The sequence below is a fragment of the Polistes fuscatus genome, unplaced genomic scaffold, assembly GCF_010416935.1.
Source record: "Polistes fuscatus isolate 324 unplaced genomic scaffold, CU_Pfus_HIC Scaffold6, whole genome shotgun sequence".
In the NCBI taxonomy this organism is placed as follows: domain Eukaryota; kingdom Metazoa; phylum Arthropoda; class Insecta; order Hymenoptera; family Vespidae; genus Polistes; species Polistes fuscatus.
In genome coordinates this window covers 8,882,667-8,900,985 of record NW_025113140.1, presented here as the reverse complement: position 1 = coordinate 8,900,985, position 18,319 = coordinate 8,882,667, and the positions used below count along the sequence as shown (strand labels likewise).

The window sequence follows — 18,319 nt, the reverse complement described above, 5'->3', positions numbered from 1 at the left end:
AAAAAAAAAGAAAAAAAAAACATTGATTTTAAATAAAATTATCCAATTAATCGCAAAGTGTCATTTAACTTACACACAATTAAACATAATTATTTGTTCATTTCCATCTTATTTCATTTGCAAGTCATCGATCTTTGACTTTCGCTTAAGTTGCATAATTTGCCGAACGTAATCTCATTTTTTTAATTATACTTTTTGGATAAAACTTATGAATAAATTATCTTTTTTATATATGATATTATTTTTTATTTGTCTCTTATTTACACATTTAACAGTCGTTGACAGATGACTGATGGTCATACAGTAATCGCAGATAAAAATTCTATGCGTTTATTCTGTACGACACGACATTGAATCGTTAGAATGAAGAAGACTTGGCCGCCAATCACATTTTGCTAATGGGAAGTGAGGAGGGGAAGGGCAAGGAGATGGGGAATGACAGAATGAATAGTTCTGCATTTGCCACTTTTATAGTGTCTAGAGTTTCACGATTCAACGATGAAGAGGAGACATGCAACTCATTCTATATATAGATATACATATGTATGTATGTACTACAATGATTGGATGGCATTGATAAAAAAGAAAAAGCAAACAAATAAAAAAATAAATTTCCAAAAATTTTTATAGCATATAGTAAAAATTATCTTTTCAAAGTACAAATTCCGCTTAAAATTTGTTACAATAACTTTATTCCGAATCGCACACGTAATATTTCATTTTTATTAATACGTTCAACCTAATAATAATACGTTGGCAACAAAAAATTGCATGAAAATCAATGTAATTCTTATTAAAGTAATATTTAAAAAAAAAGAAAAAAAAGACAAAGAAACTAATTATAAAAGAAAAGAAAAATTACATCAAGTTGATTTTATCCTACAAATATTTACATATTGATGTACTTTTCTAGCGCATATTTTGTGCAGGTACTTTTTAACCCTTTCGTTACTAGAGACCCATATAGGAGTCGTATATACCATACTACGATTCGTGTATACAAACGAATTTATATGGAACAATACTTGCCCTAAAGCGTGTCGTAAGAAAAGGGTTAAAGCGATAACTAACAAACAGTCTAATAGAATCTTTTGAATTAATCGAATTTGGCTAAATGTCAATGTGTGATAATATCAATGAATGAATGAATTTAAATTAAATTAAATTTGATTGATACTTATATAAGGTCGCATTAAATATATATATAAAAAAAAAAAAATACAAAAAATGATAATAGTTAAATTTTTAGTACATACATACGTACATACTTTTGCGTATTATAATCCATAGTGAAATATATCGCACTATATTCGCACATAAGAGTTAGTATTAATTAATTAACTTATAGAATGACTGAATCTCATATTTACATATTCGATTAATATCATTGTGCATAAATGGACAAGATGTCATGTTCTAATTATGTACTAATATCAAGCGGTTTCTTTTGTGCAATGTGCAAATACTTATTTTTTGCAATAGTTTAAACATACGACTCGTAAAGTAGTATTCCGAATTGAATGAAAAATCCAATGACAATATATAGGTATAATGTGAGTTACTCCTTCGAGAAGTAATTATTTTCAGTTAACTTTCAGGCATAATATAATTGTTTTTTTTTCCTTTTCATTTATAAAGCTCATGCTTATGATTCTTCTTCTTAATTGCTATATCGAAGCTTAATAGTTTTCTCTTTCTCTCTCTCTCTCTTTCCCTATCACACTCTTTTTCTGTTACGCGTTCGTATGTTTGTTTCTTTTTTTTATAAGTTACATGTATAAAAAAAAAACGAGTAAAAGACAAATACACGTAAAATCACATCAATCGTGTTAACTTGCATTGATTGTCCCATGTATATAAATATTATACACATTCACGTATTTCTTTTTAAAAGAATGATTGACCGATTGATCAATTCTATTCAAACGATAGAACAAATTTATGTGATAATTTAAACACGAAATTGTTTTTCTATCTATTCATAGAACATTGAAAATATTTCCCTATTTACTTTAATTATAATAAATACGCATTGCACTGTATCTTAGATGCGCTAAATCTTCTTACTTTCGAGACATAATTATGTATTAAATATCAATGAAGAAATAAGAGGAAAAGCCCATCTATCTCTGATGCGACAAACCACCACGTGTATTTAAGTAATTGTTAGATTATTATGCGATTAAAATTTTTCTGATATTTGTCTTTTGTTTTTTTTTTTTTTTTTAAGTATATAAATTCTTTATCTGATTTCCTGACGTCTAATTCTATTGTATACAATATATGTATCTGTTATTTTGTTATTTTTTTTTTTCTTTTTTAGTAACATATCAGTATTAAGTATAAAATCTTATTTAATTTTTAAAAACAAAATTTCTCTGTACATATATCATTTGTATCAGGCTAAATTGCACTTCAGCCTTTTTCTTTTTTCTAATTTCACTTACTTTTTCCTCTCTTCTTTTCTCTTCTATTATCTTCTCTTCGTACATATTATATCGAGACTTTACATACACATCGGATATATATCATGTTTTTCAATTAAAAGCAAGTTACATTTTTGGTACTATGTTTAATAGGTGAACTCGTTCCATCTGTTTCACTAAGATCCATACCAAATGGCACCGAATTCCAAATTGCTATGTCGCTACGGTCATCTTCCTCGCTAAGAATAGTACACATCATTCTATCGTCGTAAAGGGAAAATCTAGCCGAAGATTGTGCACGACCACGAATCTTTCTCACGGATGGTGGTAAATCACCCGGAGTTTTAATTCTCATGTTGGGATCTTTCAACACGTTAACGTTAGATCTAACATTAAAGACTTCGTTGAATTTATCGATACTCTCCTGCCTGCTAAGATTGTTCTCCCCTTTTTTATTTTTCAAATTAACTAACGGCAAGGTCGAGGGTCGAGCATTACTCGTTCCGTCATTGTCGTACGCGTTGTTTCCAGTTTGTACTACGTTCTTATCATTTTTTACTATCGGCACGGTAGAAGTTGAAGTTTTACCAATAATACCGTTAACGTATTTACCACCAGGTGAGATGGTCACGTTAGTGTCCACAGTCTTAATTTGTACATTTTGCTTTGACAATAAATTGGATTTGGAATCCTCCCTGTCTATCGGATATTTGTTATATGGGTGCATCTTCTTGTTGACGAGTAATTTCTTTAAATTCGGCCAACCACCGAATATCTTTTTACGTGGACTTTCTTGAAGATAATTGTCGTGCATATTCGTTTGCTTGCGTTTATTGTAAGACGTAGCACCGTCATCTGATATGACATTTTGTACGTACGGTATCGGCGTGGCTGGTCTAAGTTGTGCCAACTGTGTCGTATGTTGACCTAAGTAATCGTGCGAGACGAGACCTTGCGCTTCCGTTACTACTTTGTATTGATCATTGCACGCGTGTTTCAACGATTTGTCAACTAAAACGTTACCGTTACATCCTAGATCCTCTAACGAGTCAGACTGTAACATCAAATTCCTCTCCATGCAAGGATTTCTTCCTTGATAAGGTTGAAGAGTTTGAGTGTGGTTATACACCGCTACCTCGTTCGAATTTTTAACTAAAATTATCAAATGTAATAACATTATTATATTACATTTGATTAAAAAATATAATTATAAGAGAAAATTTATAATTTACTTACAACTATGTTCGTGAGCGACACTATCCGATGGGGAAAGTGTAACCAAATTATCGACCATATTGCTCTCGTTCGTAGATCCATCTTGACTCATGTGCATTGCTAGTTGAACAACATGGATATTATCGTGATGTGAAGTTTCGCTATAAAGGCTATTCGTGGTTGAAGGCACTAAGGCACAGTGAGAGTTCACCATAGGACTCCCATCGGTAAAGTATGAAGTAACTGTACAAAATTGTTCGATATATTTTAATATTTCGTAATAAATAAAATGTAAATGTAAAAAAAAAATAACTATGAATAAAGAACCCTTTCCTACTTACTACGATGAGATTGTAGTTCCGAAAGACGTTCTTCTATACATAAAGCTGTCAAACGTGCTTCAGCATCTGCATCCCAACAATCTTCCATAGTTTCCTTTATAAGACGTACTCCTGGTCTATCGATTAAATTTCCTTCTAAAAGAGGTCTTGCTTTTTTACGCGATACCAAAATTTGCATCTGTTCGAATGTAGGATGCAATCCTAAACAAACAAACAAAAGAACAGATATAAATAAAACATTAAATGATTTAAAAGTATAAAATGTTTAATTCATGTTCGATCCATACAAACCAATTTCATTTTCATATGGTTGCTTATATTGAGGCACCTCTGATCCAGGAATGTAAATGTCGGAACACCTTGAAACTAATTCCCACAAAACTAGGCCCATTGCATAAACGTCTATTTGTTTGAGAGAACTTTCACAATCGCGTAGATTAACAGCACCTTCTAATACTTCCGGTGCCATGTATCTCAAAGTACCAACCTGTTCAAAAATTAAAATCAGTATCTAGTAGATCTAATAAAACTTCGATTATAATATATTAAACTTATTCATTTTCTTACATCATTAATTGATTTTATTTCAGCATGTTGTTCTTCTCCGTTAGAGTAATATTTGGATCCAGATATTTGCACTGCTAATCCTAAATCACATATGCAACAGCTACCGTCGGCTTTAATCAGTATGTTTCTAGAATTTATATCTCTGTGAGCGATACAGGGCTTGAATTTATCTGTAATTTATTATTTTTATTTAAAGAATTATATATACAACATACAAAATGATGTTACAAATAATTTAAACTTAAAAATATTTGCTTACCTCCTTTACGAATATCAGTATGCAAATATGCAAGTCCTTTGACTACAGAAAGGCCCATTTTACAGAATGTCAGCCAGTCAACTGTATGCGTTTGTAAGAAATCTGTTAAAGTACCACTTGGTGCAAAGCTTAATACCAAAAGATATTCCGTGCTACCTTCCATGCTTATTCTTTCATCTACACCTGTATCCATAAATGTCCAGCATTAAGAAACAAAAAAAATTGTATCTTGTATTAATCCTTTGACTGTAAATAGTGTCTCTATGAAGAATTATTATCACCTTTCGTTTCTGAACGTTTTGCAGTCAAAGGGTTAAAATAAAAATACTAACCATAGTAGCTTAATAGAGATGGATGTTCCATGAACGGTAAACAGTAAGTATCTCTTTCATTTTGAAAATAATTACGATAATGAGAGGGAAAGATTTTTACAGCAACATCTTGATCTCCCATACTACCTTGCCAAACGGAACCATATCGTCCTTGCCCTAAAAATTATTAAAAATGTATTATATACGGACGATTATAATTATACGAATCAATGATATAATATTTAAAAAACATACCGACAATTGTAGTCAGTTTTAAATGATCAACAGTATAAGTACCAGTCCTTAATGCTGTACTATCCATAAATTGGTCATTGTAAGACATTGGTTTTCCTAATCTTGCTAAAATATTGTTACGGTACGTCCGATATATCATCATAGCTATTGTACATATCACCAATGAAGTGCAAACTAATGTGCTCACTACGATGAGCAACCATCTTTCTGAATCTGACTGTTCTAAATATTCGGTTGCTATAAAAATAATGATATCACATAAATCATTAATAATTTTCAATATAATTTTTATCTTAAGAATCATAAATTCATGCAAAAATAATGTAAGAAGCTTACTTGCAAGATTTTTCTGCACTGGAGCAGAATTGAAAATCTTATTATCGGAATACAAAAGATTATTATTAGTAATATTTAAATTACAATAATCTCCATGACAGCAGCAAAACTTAGTATTATTTAAAGCCTTGGTAGAACGTTGTAATGCCACACATTCGGTATTTTCACATTTCTGTTCACCAGATTGTTTCCAACAGCCTTTCATTAAAAAACAATTAAAAAATGAAAATAATATAACATAAACGATTAACGACAGAGATAAAATATAAATCAAATAAATACCTTGTGATAAAATAATGATCTCTGTACCATTAGCAGTCTTATTTTCTTGCCAGAGTGCGTGACAAAAATTGATGCATTTATCAAATTTAATGTCATCGTCTGCCTGTAAAATGTAATTCAATGTAAAAAAAAAAATATCATTTTGCTAAAGAATCTTTAAATTCTTTTGTTTAGATCTTTAATATCTTTTTTACTGTTACGTGCTTATAACGCAATGTTTATTAATTAAAATTAACTAAAAATCTTGTAATTTTAATTAAATTGAATAATGTATTGGATTCACTTACTGAGATACGAATTACATTATTGTTATCGGATAAATCTTCAACAGGCAATCCTGCTGAATTTAGTTTCAAGGAAATATGTTCATTTGTTTTTTTTCTGCTTGCACATATTCTACTGGCATAAATGGGGGCTGAACTTATCCCATACAGTAGTGTGACCAATACGACTGATACAATGGCTTTCATTGTGCTTTAGCAAGCCAGTTCAAGTTGGCCACTTCAGCAGAAGCAATGCTTCTTAAGAATTGCCATCTTTCACCATAGCGATATATTGCACTAACCATAGGCTCTCTTTGTTCATCTGTTTATCAGACATTTTTTTTATCTTAGTTCATATTAATATAATTATTAGCTTAACATTATTACACGTAATTAATGTAAACATTGTAGGATCATAATTGTAATAAAAAATATTCCCATGAATATTATAAAAATATATATAAATATTCTTTATAGATATATTTTATTAAATATTATGTATTTTTAAGAAAGATAAAAAAAGTTGCAAAACAATAGTTCAACCATGCATATTCAAAATTATTTTTTTTTCTTTTGGATTAGAAGAATATAAAAAATAAACATAAATTCTATAATTATGACAATAATTTAATTCTTTATTAAAATCAACACACACACACACACACACACACACGCAATGCATAACAGTTTCGTATAATAAATGAATTTTTTTAATTATATTATAATAAAAGAAAAACATGCATAAACAAAATTCTTTTATAAATATTACAAGTTAGTTGATACGACAAGAATTAACGTCTACTGCGCGTGTGATATGCGTGAAACGAAAATTTGTAAATAAAATATGATAGAGAGAGAGAGAGAGAGAGAGTGAAAGGAAGAGGGGAAGAGAGAGAGAGAAAGAGAAAGATAGACGGAGAAAGAGAAAGAGAGAGAGAGATAAAGAGACAGAGAAAGAAAGAGAGATAGATAGAGAGAGAGAGAGAGAGAGAAGTACAAATGTCATGTTATTCAAATGACGCGACGTGTATTAAAAATGATAATGCTTACATTTTGACCGATAATCTTTGAAAAATTTTCATGTGTTCTCTGTAAGTTCCTGACGCCGTGATTAAGGGCAACATTGCACGATTTAATAAAACCGAAAAAAAAATCTTATTATTATAAATCTATTATTGACGGTTGAAGTTATACTCAATGAAACGCGATTAAATCACGCATTAATAAATGCGTCGAAATAATACTAACAAGCGAAACTCATAGATAAGCAGTGAGATACGCGTTAAACGTTCCCCGTTGTGTTTGTAAGAGTGCTAAACCATACGACACATAGTGAATACATAAAGAATGTCGCAATATAATATTGGCAGCACCCTCGCACCCAACCTCTGCACTCTGATGTCAGAACTTGATACTAACCGAGACACGAACGCACCTACTGGAGACAATAAAATTCACTTTGATTTTTGGATACTACTTTTTTATCTTTATATAAGTATTATAATTAATTAAATTAAATTTATAGTCAAGGGGATTATTTGCTTTATATTATTTTAAAAATAGATCGAAACTTTTGGATTATGATCTTGAATGTATTTAATTAAAATTATTTGTAATCAACGTGTAAAAATAATTGAAAAAAAATATGATGGCGTTGTTGTTGATTAACGACTGACGTCATCTACGTTCGAATACGGAAACCATTTTGATAAAGATCAACGTATATGTATTATATATGTATATGTATAAATGCATAAATACATAAACACGTGTCACATTTTTTAAGTTCAATCATTGAATATTCAGTATGATTATAAATATGATAATTTATAGTCAATTAGACTTTTTATTTTACGCGGTTTAATATGTAGTAATAGAGGAACGGACGAATTGGAACGCCGCGTTGTACCGTGTGTGTGTGTTTTCGATCTATCGTGCAAATGGCGGCTCTCGCGATGTTTTCTCAACGATTACTCAAAAATTAGATATAATTATTCGAGATTATCGATAATCAGTGTAATAGATACGTACTACTGACATTTCATATTCGAGAAGATTTATTATAAACATGGTGAAGTTACTTAAAAAGTTCTTTGCCGGTGATAAAGTTTTTGCAAAAGTTCGAGGTTACCCGCCATGGCCAGCTAAAGTGAGAATCATCTAATTTATCTAAAGTAATTTTTACGAACGCATGTTATATTTAGCAGATAGCGTAATAAATATCATCGTTTAATCGATTACATTTTTCTATCCCAATCTTTTCAATAAGGTTATTCATAATTAAACTGTTTAATTTATTATAGTCCACTTAAAAATCATGTTTACATAAATTCGTTTATTCGTATAACCAAAATAAAATGTTTATCTTTCATCAATACTCTTAAAGCAATTTATTTCGATCATTATAACGTTTCATTTACGATACGTGCCATTTTAACGAAGATGAATAATTCAATTGCATATGTCTTACCATATAGATTATTTTTGTACCATGTATTTTATTGATTCTACTTACAGGTTGAAAAGGTTTCAGACCCAAATTCTAAAAATGCCAAGTATAGCGTTTATTTTTATGGTACGGGTGAAACGTAAGTATATATATAATGATAAAATATTTTTTTGAATAATCTATATAGATTAAAATAGATAAAATACTTGTTGCATAAGTTTATACAAAATATATAATAAATAATTACTTAAAATTTTACTTCAGCGCTGTATGTAAAGTTGAAGAGCTATTTACCTACACGGAAAACAAAGCAAAGTTTGGTAACAAAGCGTTAAGAAGGAAATTCTTTCACGAGGGATTACAGCAACTCGAACAAGAACTTAAAAATGATAGAAATAAAGATGGAAATGCAGATGATTTACAAGGTAGTTTGTAAAGTTATCAGATGAATTTTGACTCGACGCTTCAAATATTTTATCAAAAATTATTATTATAGAATCGGATATGGTGGAAGAAGCAAGCACCAAAAGAGCTGATGTTGCTTCGGAATTACCAGCAGCTAGCGCAGCGGATAGTGACCTAGAAGCAGGATCATTAATTATTGATGAAGGAGATAAAAAAAAGGCATTTAAAAGAAAACCATTATCTACATCTAATAATCCTGTAAGCTATTTGTTATTTTATTTCATTCTAATATTATTTATATTATACGGAGACTTGAACTCTTATATTTTAATTTAGCAATATTGTTTAAGAGAAGCAATTATTGCAATTCTGTCTCCGATAGAAAATCAGGATCTGCCGACAAACATTTGTAAAACCTAAAGTGTTGGTGCGATTGCTCCTAACATTGTATAATTCTTTTTAGTAGATGTTCTTTTAAAAAAAATATAATATTATGAAAAAATGTTATAACTTATTTCTCAAATGAATTAGGAAACACCGGAATTAAAAAAGAAGCGTGGGAAGACAAAGGCGTTACCCACATCGACAAGTGACACATCAAAACATGAGGGAATTCTTGATTCGCAGGGTGAGGAGTCACCTAAAGAAATTGTAAGCCGCAGTGGACGTAAAATAAAACCAAAGCGTTTTGCAGATTTTTCCAGTTCCGAAGAAACAGAAGGTACTCATATATAAAATAACTGAATGTATATATATTTATACATAATAATATATTAATTATATAATATGTAATATTTGTATTATAGAACATTCTTCAAGAGGACGCAGCAAAACTAAAAGCGATGAGCCTAATGAGCACCTATCATCTGCTGGATCATTCAAGAAGAGAAATATTACTGTGGAAAGTAAGTATTATAAAAGAGACATTTAATTAGAATATTTATTTACATGTTTATTTTATGTTAGAGAGAAGAACAGTATTGGTGAATCATCATTGATGGAAGATACCGTCGTCTCTAATCCAACTTCTTCTGAAACATCAGGACGATTTCTTCTTGCACGAACATTTGCTGGAGAATTTGTGGGCATTAAATTAGATGTAGACAGACCAAAATCATTTGATAGTGAAAAAGCTAGAACACAATGGGATTGGACTACAGCACGCAATGCTATGAAACTTAAGGCTCAATTAGAGAGCGGTGAAATTTTACCAGAACAAGTAAAAGAATCATTAGATTTTAATGTACATGTGCCAGAGGATGAGAAACGCATTTTGGCGAAAGACGGTGCAGTTCATAGAAAAACTTACAAACTAAGGTATCTAAAAGATTTGATCAATTGCTACACATTGATCTATTACACAAGATTATGATTTATTTTTATTCTTTTTTCTTCTTTTTTTTTGTAGATGGCTTCGTATAGAAGCTCAGCTGTTACAATTGGATGCTCAAATTAAATCTAATCTTGGGTTGGATCGTGCTAATACAGATAAATGTTTAGAAGCGATGGATGATATATTGGCACTATCCATTGATCCATTAATGCTAAAGAAGCATCCACATATTGTCGAAACTGTGAAAAGGGTAAATATTTGCAAGCTTTACTAGTTATAGTTTTTTTTACTGTTTCAATATTTTATGGATTATTTTTTTTTACAGTTAAGGCGATATATTGGTAATTTAAGTGATTGGAAGTTGAGTAAAGAAGAAGAGGTAAATATCGTTAATATTACATATCATCAAACAAATGAATAATTAATTTCAATCAAATAACTTTGAACAATTCATTTTATAGTCCATTTTCAAACAAAAAGCGGAACAAATAAGGCAAAAAGCAGAGCACATATACAACAAATTTAAGGTCATTATTTGATTAATTAACTTAAATTTTTTACTTACGTGTATACACATACAAAATAACAAGTATTTGAAAGAAAAATAATATAAAATGATTCTGTAGGCTATGTTCACAATACCAGAAGGACAGTCTTTTTGGCAATCATTTTCTGATCAAGTGGACCATTTCAAGGAATTAACGAAAGATATGTCGGAAGAAAAAGTTTTCTCTTTAATGTCTGATCCGACCTGTCCAGGTATTATAATATTTGTAATATTTTATAGTAATTAAGATAATTTAAAAATGAATAAATAATTTATAAAATAAATGTAATAATCAGCTTCAGATGCTGGTATGTCAGAGGATGTACTTGTCGAAGACGATAGTGGCAGTCAAGAAGATACAGACATTAAATTGAAATTAGATCCGGACCAAGTGCCTATCAAATTGGAAAACCCTAAAGATTCAGAAAGCAAGTAACATACGTATATCTCGTATGTAATTAAGGTGAACATGAGTACGTTTTGTTTTGTGCAGTATACTATGATATACAAGACAGCAGAGTGTTTTGCAACTGATTTAAGGGAGTGGCCTTTGCACGTTTAAAAAAAATCTATAATATGGATAAATTTTCCTACCGCAAATTATTCTATGAGTTTCTATGACATTTCTAGCGAATTCCCTTTTCGGCGTTATTAAAAAAAAAAAAAAAGATAAGAAAATGAGAGAAAAAAGAACAAAATTACGTGCACGTGTCAGAATATTTACAATTGCAAGTCGGTGATGTAAATTACACTCATGCTGCCAACGACAAAAGTTTCATTGACACAAATTATACGATTTAGAAAAATGAAAAGAAAAAAAAAGATACCATCTTTCTATAATAACATGTCATTGTTTTTCTGCCTTTGCGTAAAATTGTAATTTATCTTGACACATTTTTTGACCGTACCAAAGGAGAATTTTCACGTTAATCGTTCGTATTAAAGAAAGACCACGATCATCATCTTCTTGACTTCGTAAATAGTGTTTTTTTTTTTTTTTAACTATCGATGTAAATACAGGAATACTTATTTCATGTTACACATTTACATACTAAACTGATGAATGGCAATGAATAATTCAAATATAAAAAAAAAATCTTGTACCATGATGCATGACAGTTGAATAACATCGATGTTTATCGATTTTATTGCGAGATACGACGATTTTAAATATTTTTAAAATTAATGTTTCTATTGCACTTTAAAGGCAAATTTACGTCTCGTCCGAGCAATAAGAAAAATTTGTATTAATGCCAATCAATCACGTTTCTTGGTATATACACGTATATTTTACAATATGTTACAAAAAATATTCTTGCAAATAGTTCTTAGATAAATGCTGAATTATTATTTAGTTGTAGAGACAAATTAGAACGCGTAGCAATAAATTAGTGATTTGTATGATGAAAGCAACGTGACATATTACAGCGAAGTGTAAGTTTTGAATGGGTAAGTATTTTAAGTTTACTATATTGCTCCCATAAACAAGAAAATTATTGACTTTCAAGTTAAATGAAATCGTTCATCGATTATAGAATATTGATTAATTAAGATAAGGAACTGTGAAGAGATCAAAAAAATTAATTGACCCACGTAAACACGTAAATTCGTGCGTCGATTGGAACATGTCTATAGAATTTCAAACTTTATCTTGTTAAAACCTCTCAAATTTGTTTATCACGGAAAGCAATTAGTTTCAAGAACGTAAAAAATCAAAAATCGCTTCGTAATTTGCTTAGTTTAGTTGATCGTTCGAAAGAAAAGCTCATTAAACAAAAGTTTGTAAAATTTGATTATCTTATGATTATATATTTTTATTCGTGAAAATAATAATAATAATAATAATAATAATAATAATAATAAATACTATGAAAATATAAAATTGGAGATTTAGTTTGAAATAAGAGTTGCAAAGATATTGGTAAAATTAATTTAAGACAATAAAAGAAAACAAAAGGAGTAGAATTTTTATCAAAGGCTATAAGTTACCGACATCAACTTTGTCCACGCTTCAAATTTTTGTACAAAATAGAAATTATTCAAATATAACATATCACAAAAAATATGATTTGAAATAATGTTTATTTTATCGAAAATTAATTCAGCGCTTTTTTTCTCTATATATATACATTATATAATTTTTATTTTAAACAAATAAAAAAGTATTAATTTTATTTTGTTTTTAAAAAAAAAAAGAGAGAAAAAGGAAAAGGATTTTTTCTTAAACGTCTGGAGACACGAGAGTATTAAATTGTTAGGATCAATACGAGAATGCAAATGAGAATATAAATAAAAATAAAAATTCTTGTTTCTCGAGTAAAAAAATATATATTTTTTATAAACTACTTTTTAATAAATAAAGGTTTAGTCGTCGAACGTTCGAGAAATGTTCTTTTACGATCAGACCAAGTATCTTAAGATCACAAATATAAATACACAGTTTTAAAAAAATAATTAAAAGTACGAATAATTTAATCCAACGTGTTGTTGCAAGGAACAAGTTGAAATGAAAGAAAATAAAATCGCCGGGCTGTAATTGGTGGCCTTTGAAGTGCACTGAAAACATCTATAAATAATTTGTACCATATTTGCACTCTAATTTTAAAATGATTTATGTTATAGTTATACGTATATATATATATATATATATATATATATCGATTAGTTTATTAAACAAGAAAAAAAATATGATCGATCTTTCAGTTAGAATTACACATACACAGATATTAAATTTGTTTTCAAACGTCAAGGATCGAAAGTTCGTGCGTTTATTAATTCAAAATAATCTCGTTATCGATATATATATAATAAATAAATGAAAATGTTTATTTCAAATGTATTTCAAATATTTTGAATAAAAAATGTTACAAGAGGAGGCATTTTATTCTACGAAGATTCTAATCCTTCTTCGTCAATTGCCATAAAGATATCTTTCGAAAGGAAAGAAACGAAGGATTACATCGTCCTGTCGCGTTTAAATGTAAAGATCGAACAGAAAATTGATTATGGTATCGATCATTAAATCACAAATGCTATTTAGACAATCTATTTTTTAAGATGAGAACCGAATAATTTTGAAAAAACAAAAAATCAAATAAAAATTGTCACATTCTCATGAATAGGAGGCCTGCTTTCTAATTAAATATAATGGATATAAACAATTAAGGAAGGAACGAATCAGAATTCTTGTCTTTCGTTATTCAGAACAGAATTTATAAATAACTACGACAAATATGAATACATCGATTGTATGGAATTGCGTTACTTTGAACGCTGCATTTTTACATTCTCTCAAAATTGTTTTTTTTTTCTTTTGTTTTATTATTCATACATATATACTATATACATTCAGCCTCTTAAATCGTAAAATTGTTCTAAGTAAGTCTCTAAAATGTGAATAACTCTAAACGTTAATCGTCGGTATTTTGTGATCATGAATAGATCGATTTATCAAATAGAAGATTATTTTTATTCGCACTAACTAACAATCAAAACAAAACTGTCCACGTTCCATTTTCTTTCTTTTTCTCTCATTAATTGTACACAGTTTTAAAAAACAAACTGTTGTCTAACAATAACATCACAATTTTTCTTTCATCAACCTAATCTCTTGCTTTATCAACTTCGATAAAATCTTATCGTGGTGTATAACACGAAAAGAAGCATAAGTATTGTCGGTTTATCAACGAATTATATGGATTTATTTTTGCGTATTCTCATGTATGTATGTACTATAGTACTTACCGGTAATTATGTACCTATAATTATGACTGTGGATTAAAAAACGATAATGTTAACAATTTGAAAAAATACATTCTACGATTTATTTCATATTGAAAATTACTTATATTCTAAAATAAATCATAAAATATATTTTCAAATAATTTTTCATTAATTCAGTCCCACTGTCATAATTAATCGGCACATATGTATATATATATATATATTCTATGCTTGTAATTTGTATACAATGAATAATGCGATCATACGCGTATGTAATATGTAAATACTATTGCAAAAATGTTTCTTTTTAGTTTCTCTTTCTGTTATTCTTTTTTATTTATCGAAACGAAATTCTAAATATTTTCAATTATTTCATTCAAACACGAGAAACGACATTTTTACGATGAGAAAAAATTCTTCTTGAATTAATGTCTCGTATAAAATAAATGATAAACTTTCTATGTAAAAACGTACGATTGTATGATGATCGACGTTCTTATAAAATGAATTTTTTTGATTTTACTTTGAATTAAAAACTAAGGCAATATATTTCAGTTATACGATTCGCGAGATTCGTCGTACCGTTTATATGCGTATTATACTTGCGTGTGAAAACTTGTCATATTCAAAATGCAAATTAATAGTACAATTTTTGATCTTATCTATTCGTATCATATAAAAAATCATTTTCACCTGAAATATAATAATTACACTTTTTTTTTTCTTTTTTTCTTTTTCTTCTTTTCCCTTTTATACTTTGTTTTTAAATTTTACCAAATTTTACGAAATTACGCAAATATTATGTATGTCTATATATAATAATATACTTTTTTGATTATGCGAATTTAAAACAAAAACATAATTGATCTCTATCGTAATCGTTAAACAGATGTTTCTGCTGATGTAGTGCCATTTACTTTCACTGGGCCGATACTCTCCTTCGATCTTATCAGATCTACCTAAAATGATAGGAACTTGTATATATACTGAAATTGTTTTATTTTATTATAGTTATCGATACTAGTCGATAAATTTTTTCTTTGTTCTCTCTCTCTATATCAGAAAAAAGAAATTAAACATCGGTAGAAGATTTCCACTTTTAGAAGAAAAAAAAAGAGAAAAAATGTTATAGCATTTTTACTTTTTTAAATAATTTCGACGAAATAAATGTTACATCGTGTTAATAGTAGGGACAAAATGTAATAACTAATTATTTATATGAACAAACTATTGGCATAATTTAGATTATCGAAAGCCATGCTAATATTCAAATTAGTATTTAAAAAAAAAAAGAAATATTAAAAAATGTAGTGGCATGCAAAGTTTGAAAGTGCAAAGAGTGATACAAATTACATTTAAATAATAACAATCGATTAGATCATTGCGAATATTGTAATTACAATGATTTGAAGAAAAAATGACAGAGATACTAACTACGATGATAAAGAAGAAGAAAAAAAAAACATTCGACATAAATAACTATATACATTATATTATAACATAAGGATAACTGTAAAGACTAGTGTAAAGTTTAATCGAAACTATAGTATCTATTTCGTATTGGTCGAATGTTTAACTGCTGGAAATTTCAAGGAACTGTACTATCAAATATGTAAAATCTAATAACGAATGGAAAAGGTTGGAAAGTATGAAAGGTCATGATTCAAAAATGTAAAGATATCGATTCCAACAGGTAACGTTCTGAAATAGTAGAAGGGATAGATAAGTATAGTACGCGAAGAGTAATCTAAAGTATTCCTAATCCGTCATTGAGGAGAAGAAGAAGAAGAAGAAGAAGTAAGAAAAGGAAAAAAAAAGAAAAAGAAGAAAAAGAAACTCCTCAATGAATCGACTCGCGGGAGGGTAAGAAAAAATCATGCTACCCTCTTTTTCGTAAATTTACTCACAGCTGTGGTACATGGGTACATGTCGCATGCCGGTGTATTGGTGCTCTTGCTGTGTGTCTTGCTGTGATGATGCTTGTTAGAATTTAGAGTCATTTACGCTCGTCACCTTGATCGATATGCCAGTGTCATCCTCGTCCTCCTCGGTCATAGTCGTCAGCCTTGTTGTCTCATCGACCAGCAACGAGCCCTCCTTCTTCGAGTGTTTCTTCGATTTGCTTACGCTAAGCAAAATTATAATCAAACGGGGGGAAAAAGGAAAAAAAAAGAACGGAAACAAAAAAAAATAGCTAACAATGTATCTATATCCTATTTGATATTATATTATTATAATATATATTTAAAAATTATTAATTTATAAATAATAATAATTATTATTATTATTATACGTACTTCATTAATTTAGATTGTTTAGGTTTCTCGTTACTTTCATTAACTTGTTGCCAAATCCCAGTTTTATTAACTTCCTCGCTGATATTGATGCTAGCCAGTGGAATCTTCATAATATTTCCATTCGCCAAAGATATTTGAATGTTTTCCGGTGGTCCGTAACCGATTGGATAATTCTGATGTTCCTGTATCAATAGAAACATAAAAAAAACATAAATCACGATCTTCTATACGTCACAGTCGATAGTTCGATTTTGATCTCGTCGATGGTTTTAAATACGGGCCATGCTAAGGAGCCGATTTTATTTATTTATTTATTTCTTTTCTTTTTTTATTTTTTTTCTATGACTATGCTAAAAGAAAGCGACGACTAATTATTAAATAATCTAAATAATCGATAAAAATCGGTTTCACGCGGTACGTTCATCGTGAAAATATTTCTTCTTCTATTTGCCGATCTGATAATGATAAGATTAACGATGACGTAATTATAATAACTATAATATTTATCGGAATTACGTGCACTTAGGGTGACGTACCAATGACAGGTCGGAGTATTCAACGACGAACGATTTTAACGAGTTTCGTATTATCTCTTTCTCTCTTTCTTTCTTTCTCTTTCATTGAGATGCTTGACAATCCAATCTTTGTGTAGTTTTTTCTCAAACACGAATCGTCTCCATCCTCTTCGTGTGAGTCATGGTGGTGTTATGGCTAGATTATTAATTATTTCTTTTTTTTTTCTTTTTTTTTTCATTCGATTCACTGTTCATCGATACACTCGTTTTTAAACAAACTTTTCGTTTAGATCGTTTGCTTCGCTCACTGTGACAAAGATATACGTTTGTAGATCGTACGATGAAAATGTATTTTCCAATGGGGGAGAAAAAAAAAACAAAAGAAAATTATTTGATCTTATTTTTGACGGATGACAAAAAATATATATACATATATATATATATATATATATATATAAAAGTAGAATATAAATTGGACTCACTGTCTGTGTGAAAGAAGCCAAGGGTTATCCTCATCTCTTGATTAAAGGGGGTTGGGGGAGGAGAAAGTTACCGTAACGTTACGAGAACATGTAAATTTCGTGTTAAATGTGTTACGACGAATGTACACGTAAATTAATTTAAATTTAATTTTACATTAAAAAGATTAGATCAATTTTGTGTTTAAAGTTACTTTTTCTTTTTTAAGGAATTCGTTAAGTTAAATGTTTAAGAAAATTTGGAAGATACATAAATGGAAAGAAATAGAGAGAGATAGAGAGAGAGATAGAGAGAGAGAGAGAAAGAAAGAGAGAG

At 29.3% G+C, this 18,319-nt stretch overlaps 3 protein-coding genes and 1 long non-coding RNA gene across 18 annotated transcripts in view; 1 reads left to right on the top strand and 3 right to left on the bottom strand.

Moving 5' to 3' along the window:
• Window positions 1-2,461: 2,461 nt before the first annotated feature.
• On the bottom strand, window positions 2,462-7,595 carry LOC122523112 (bone morphogenetic protein receptor type-2). The gene is made up of 12 exons (XM_043644708.1): window positions 7,306-7,595; window positions 6,280-6,577; window positions 5,993-6,095; window positions 5,711-5,908; window positions 5,375-5,611; window positions 5,141-5,296; window positions 4,809-4,991; window positions 4,550-4,719; window positions 4,274-4,469; window positions 3,983-4,183; window positions 3,663-3,884; window positions 2,462-3,578 (listed from the first exon to the last, which is right to left on the bottom strand). Exons 2-12 carry the CDS (start codon window positions 6,460-6,462, stop codon window positions 2,542-2,544), a joined length of 2,886 nt encoding a protein of 961 aa, XP_043500643.1. The 5' UTR covers window positions 6,463-6,577; window positions 7,306-7,595; the 3' UTR covers window positions 2,462-2,541.
• Window positions 7,596-7,994: 399 nt separating this feature from the next.
• Window positions 7,995-11,795, top strand: LOC122523113 (hepatoma-derived growth factor-related protein 2). Of its 2 annotated transcripts, none has more exons than XM_043644709.1 (12): window positions 7,995-8,404; window positions 8,773-8,843; window positions 8,969-9,129; window positions 9,201-9,367; window positions 9,641-9,830; window positions 9,916-10,014; window positions 10,078-10,426; window positions 10,518-10,692; window positions 10,768-10,821; window positions 10,904-10,969; window positions 11,069-11,201; window positions 11,286-11,795. In XM_043644709.1, exons 1-12 carry the CDS (start codon window positions 8,324-8,326, stop codon window positions 11,423-11,425), a joined length of 1,686 nt encoding a protein of 561 aa, XP_043500644.1. In that variant the 5' UTR covers window positions 7,995-8,323; the 3' UTR covers window positions 11,426-11,795. The 2 variants fall into 2 exon arrangements, with proteins under 2 accessions (XP_043500644.1, XP_043500645.1); XM_043644710.1 differs by having other exon boundaries at window positions 7,996-8,404; window positions 11,292-11,795.
• A 3,782-nt stretch (window positions 11,796-15,577) lies between these two features.
• LOC122523109 (sodium bicarbonate cotransporter 3) overlaps window positions 15,578-18,319 on the bottom strand; it is a 29,955-nt gene continuing 27,213 nt past the window's right edge. For all 14 annotated transcript variants that reach the window (XM_043644693.1, XM_043644694.1, XM_043644695.1 and 11 more), the window contains 3 exons: window positions 17,010-17,191; window positions 16,726-16,840; window positions 15,578-15,671 (listed from right to left, as the gene is read on the bottom strand). In XM_043644693.1, coding sequence (XP_043500628.1) covers window positions 15,594-15,671; window positions 16,726-16,840; window positions 17,010-17,191 — 375 coding nt within the window. In that variant the 3' untranslated portion in view covers window positions 15,578-15,593. The remainder of the gene's footprint in view (window positions 15,672-16,725; window positions 16,841-17,009; window positions 17,192-18,319) is intronic.
• On the bottom strand, window positions 17,630-18,250 carry LOC122523111. The gene is made up of 2 exons (XR_006305254.1): window positions 18,007-18,250; window positions 17,630-17,831 (listed from the first exon to the last, which is right to left on the bottom strand). It is a non-coding gene; the product is annotated as an uncharacterized LOC122523111 (long non-coding RNA).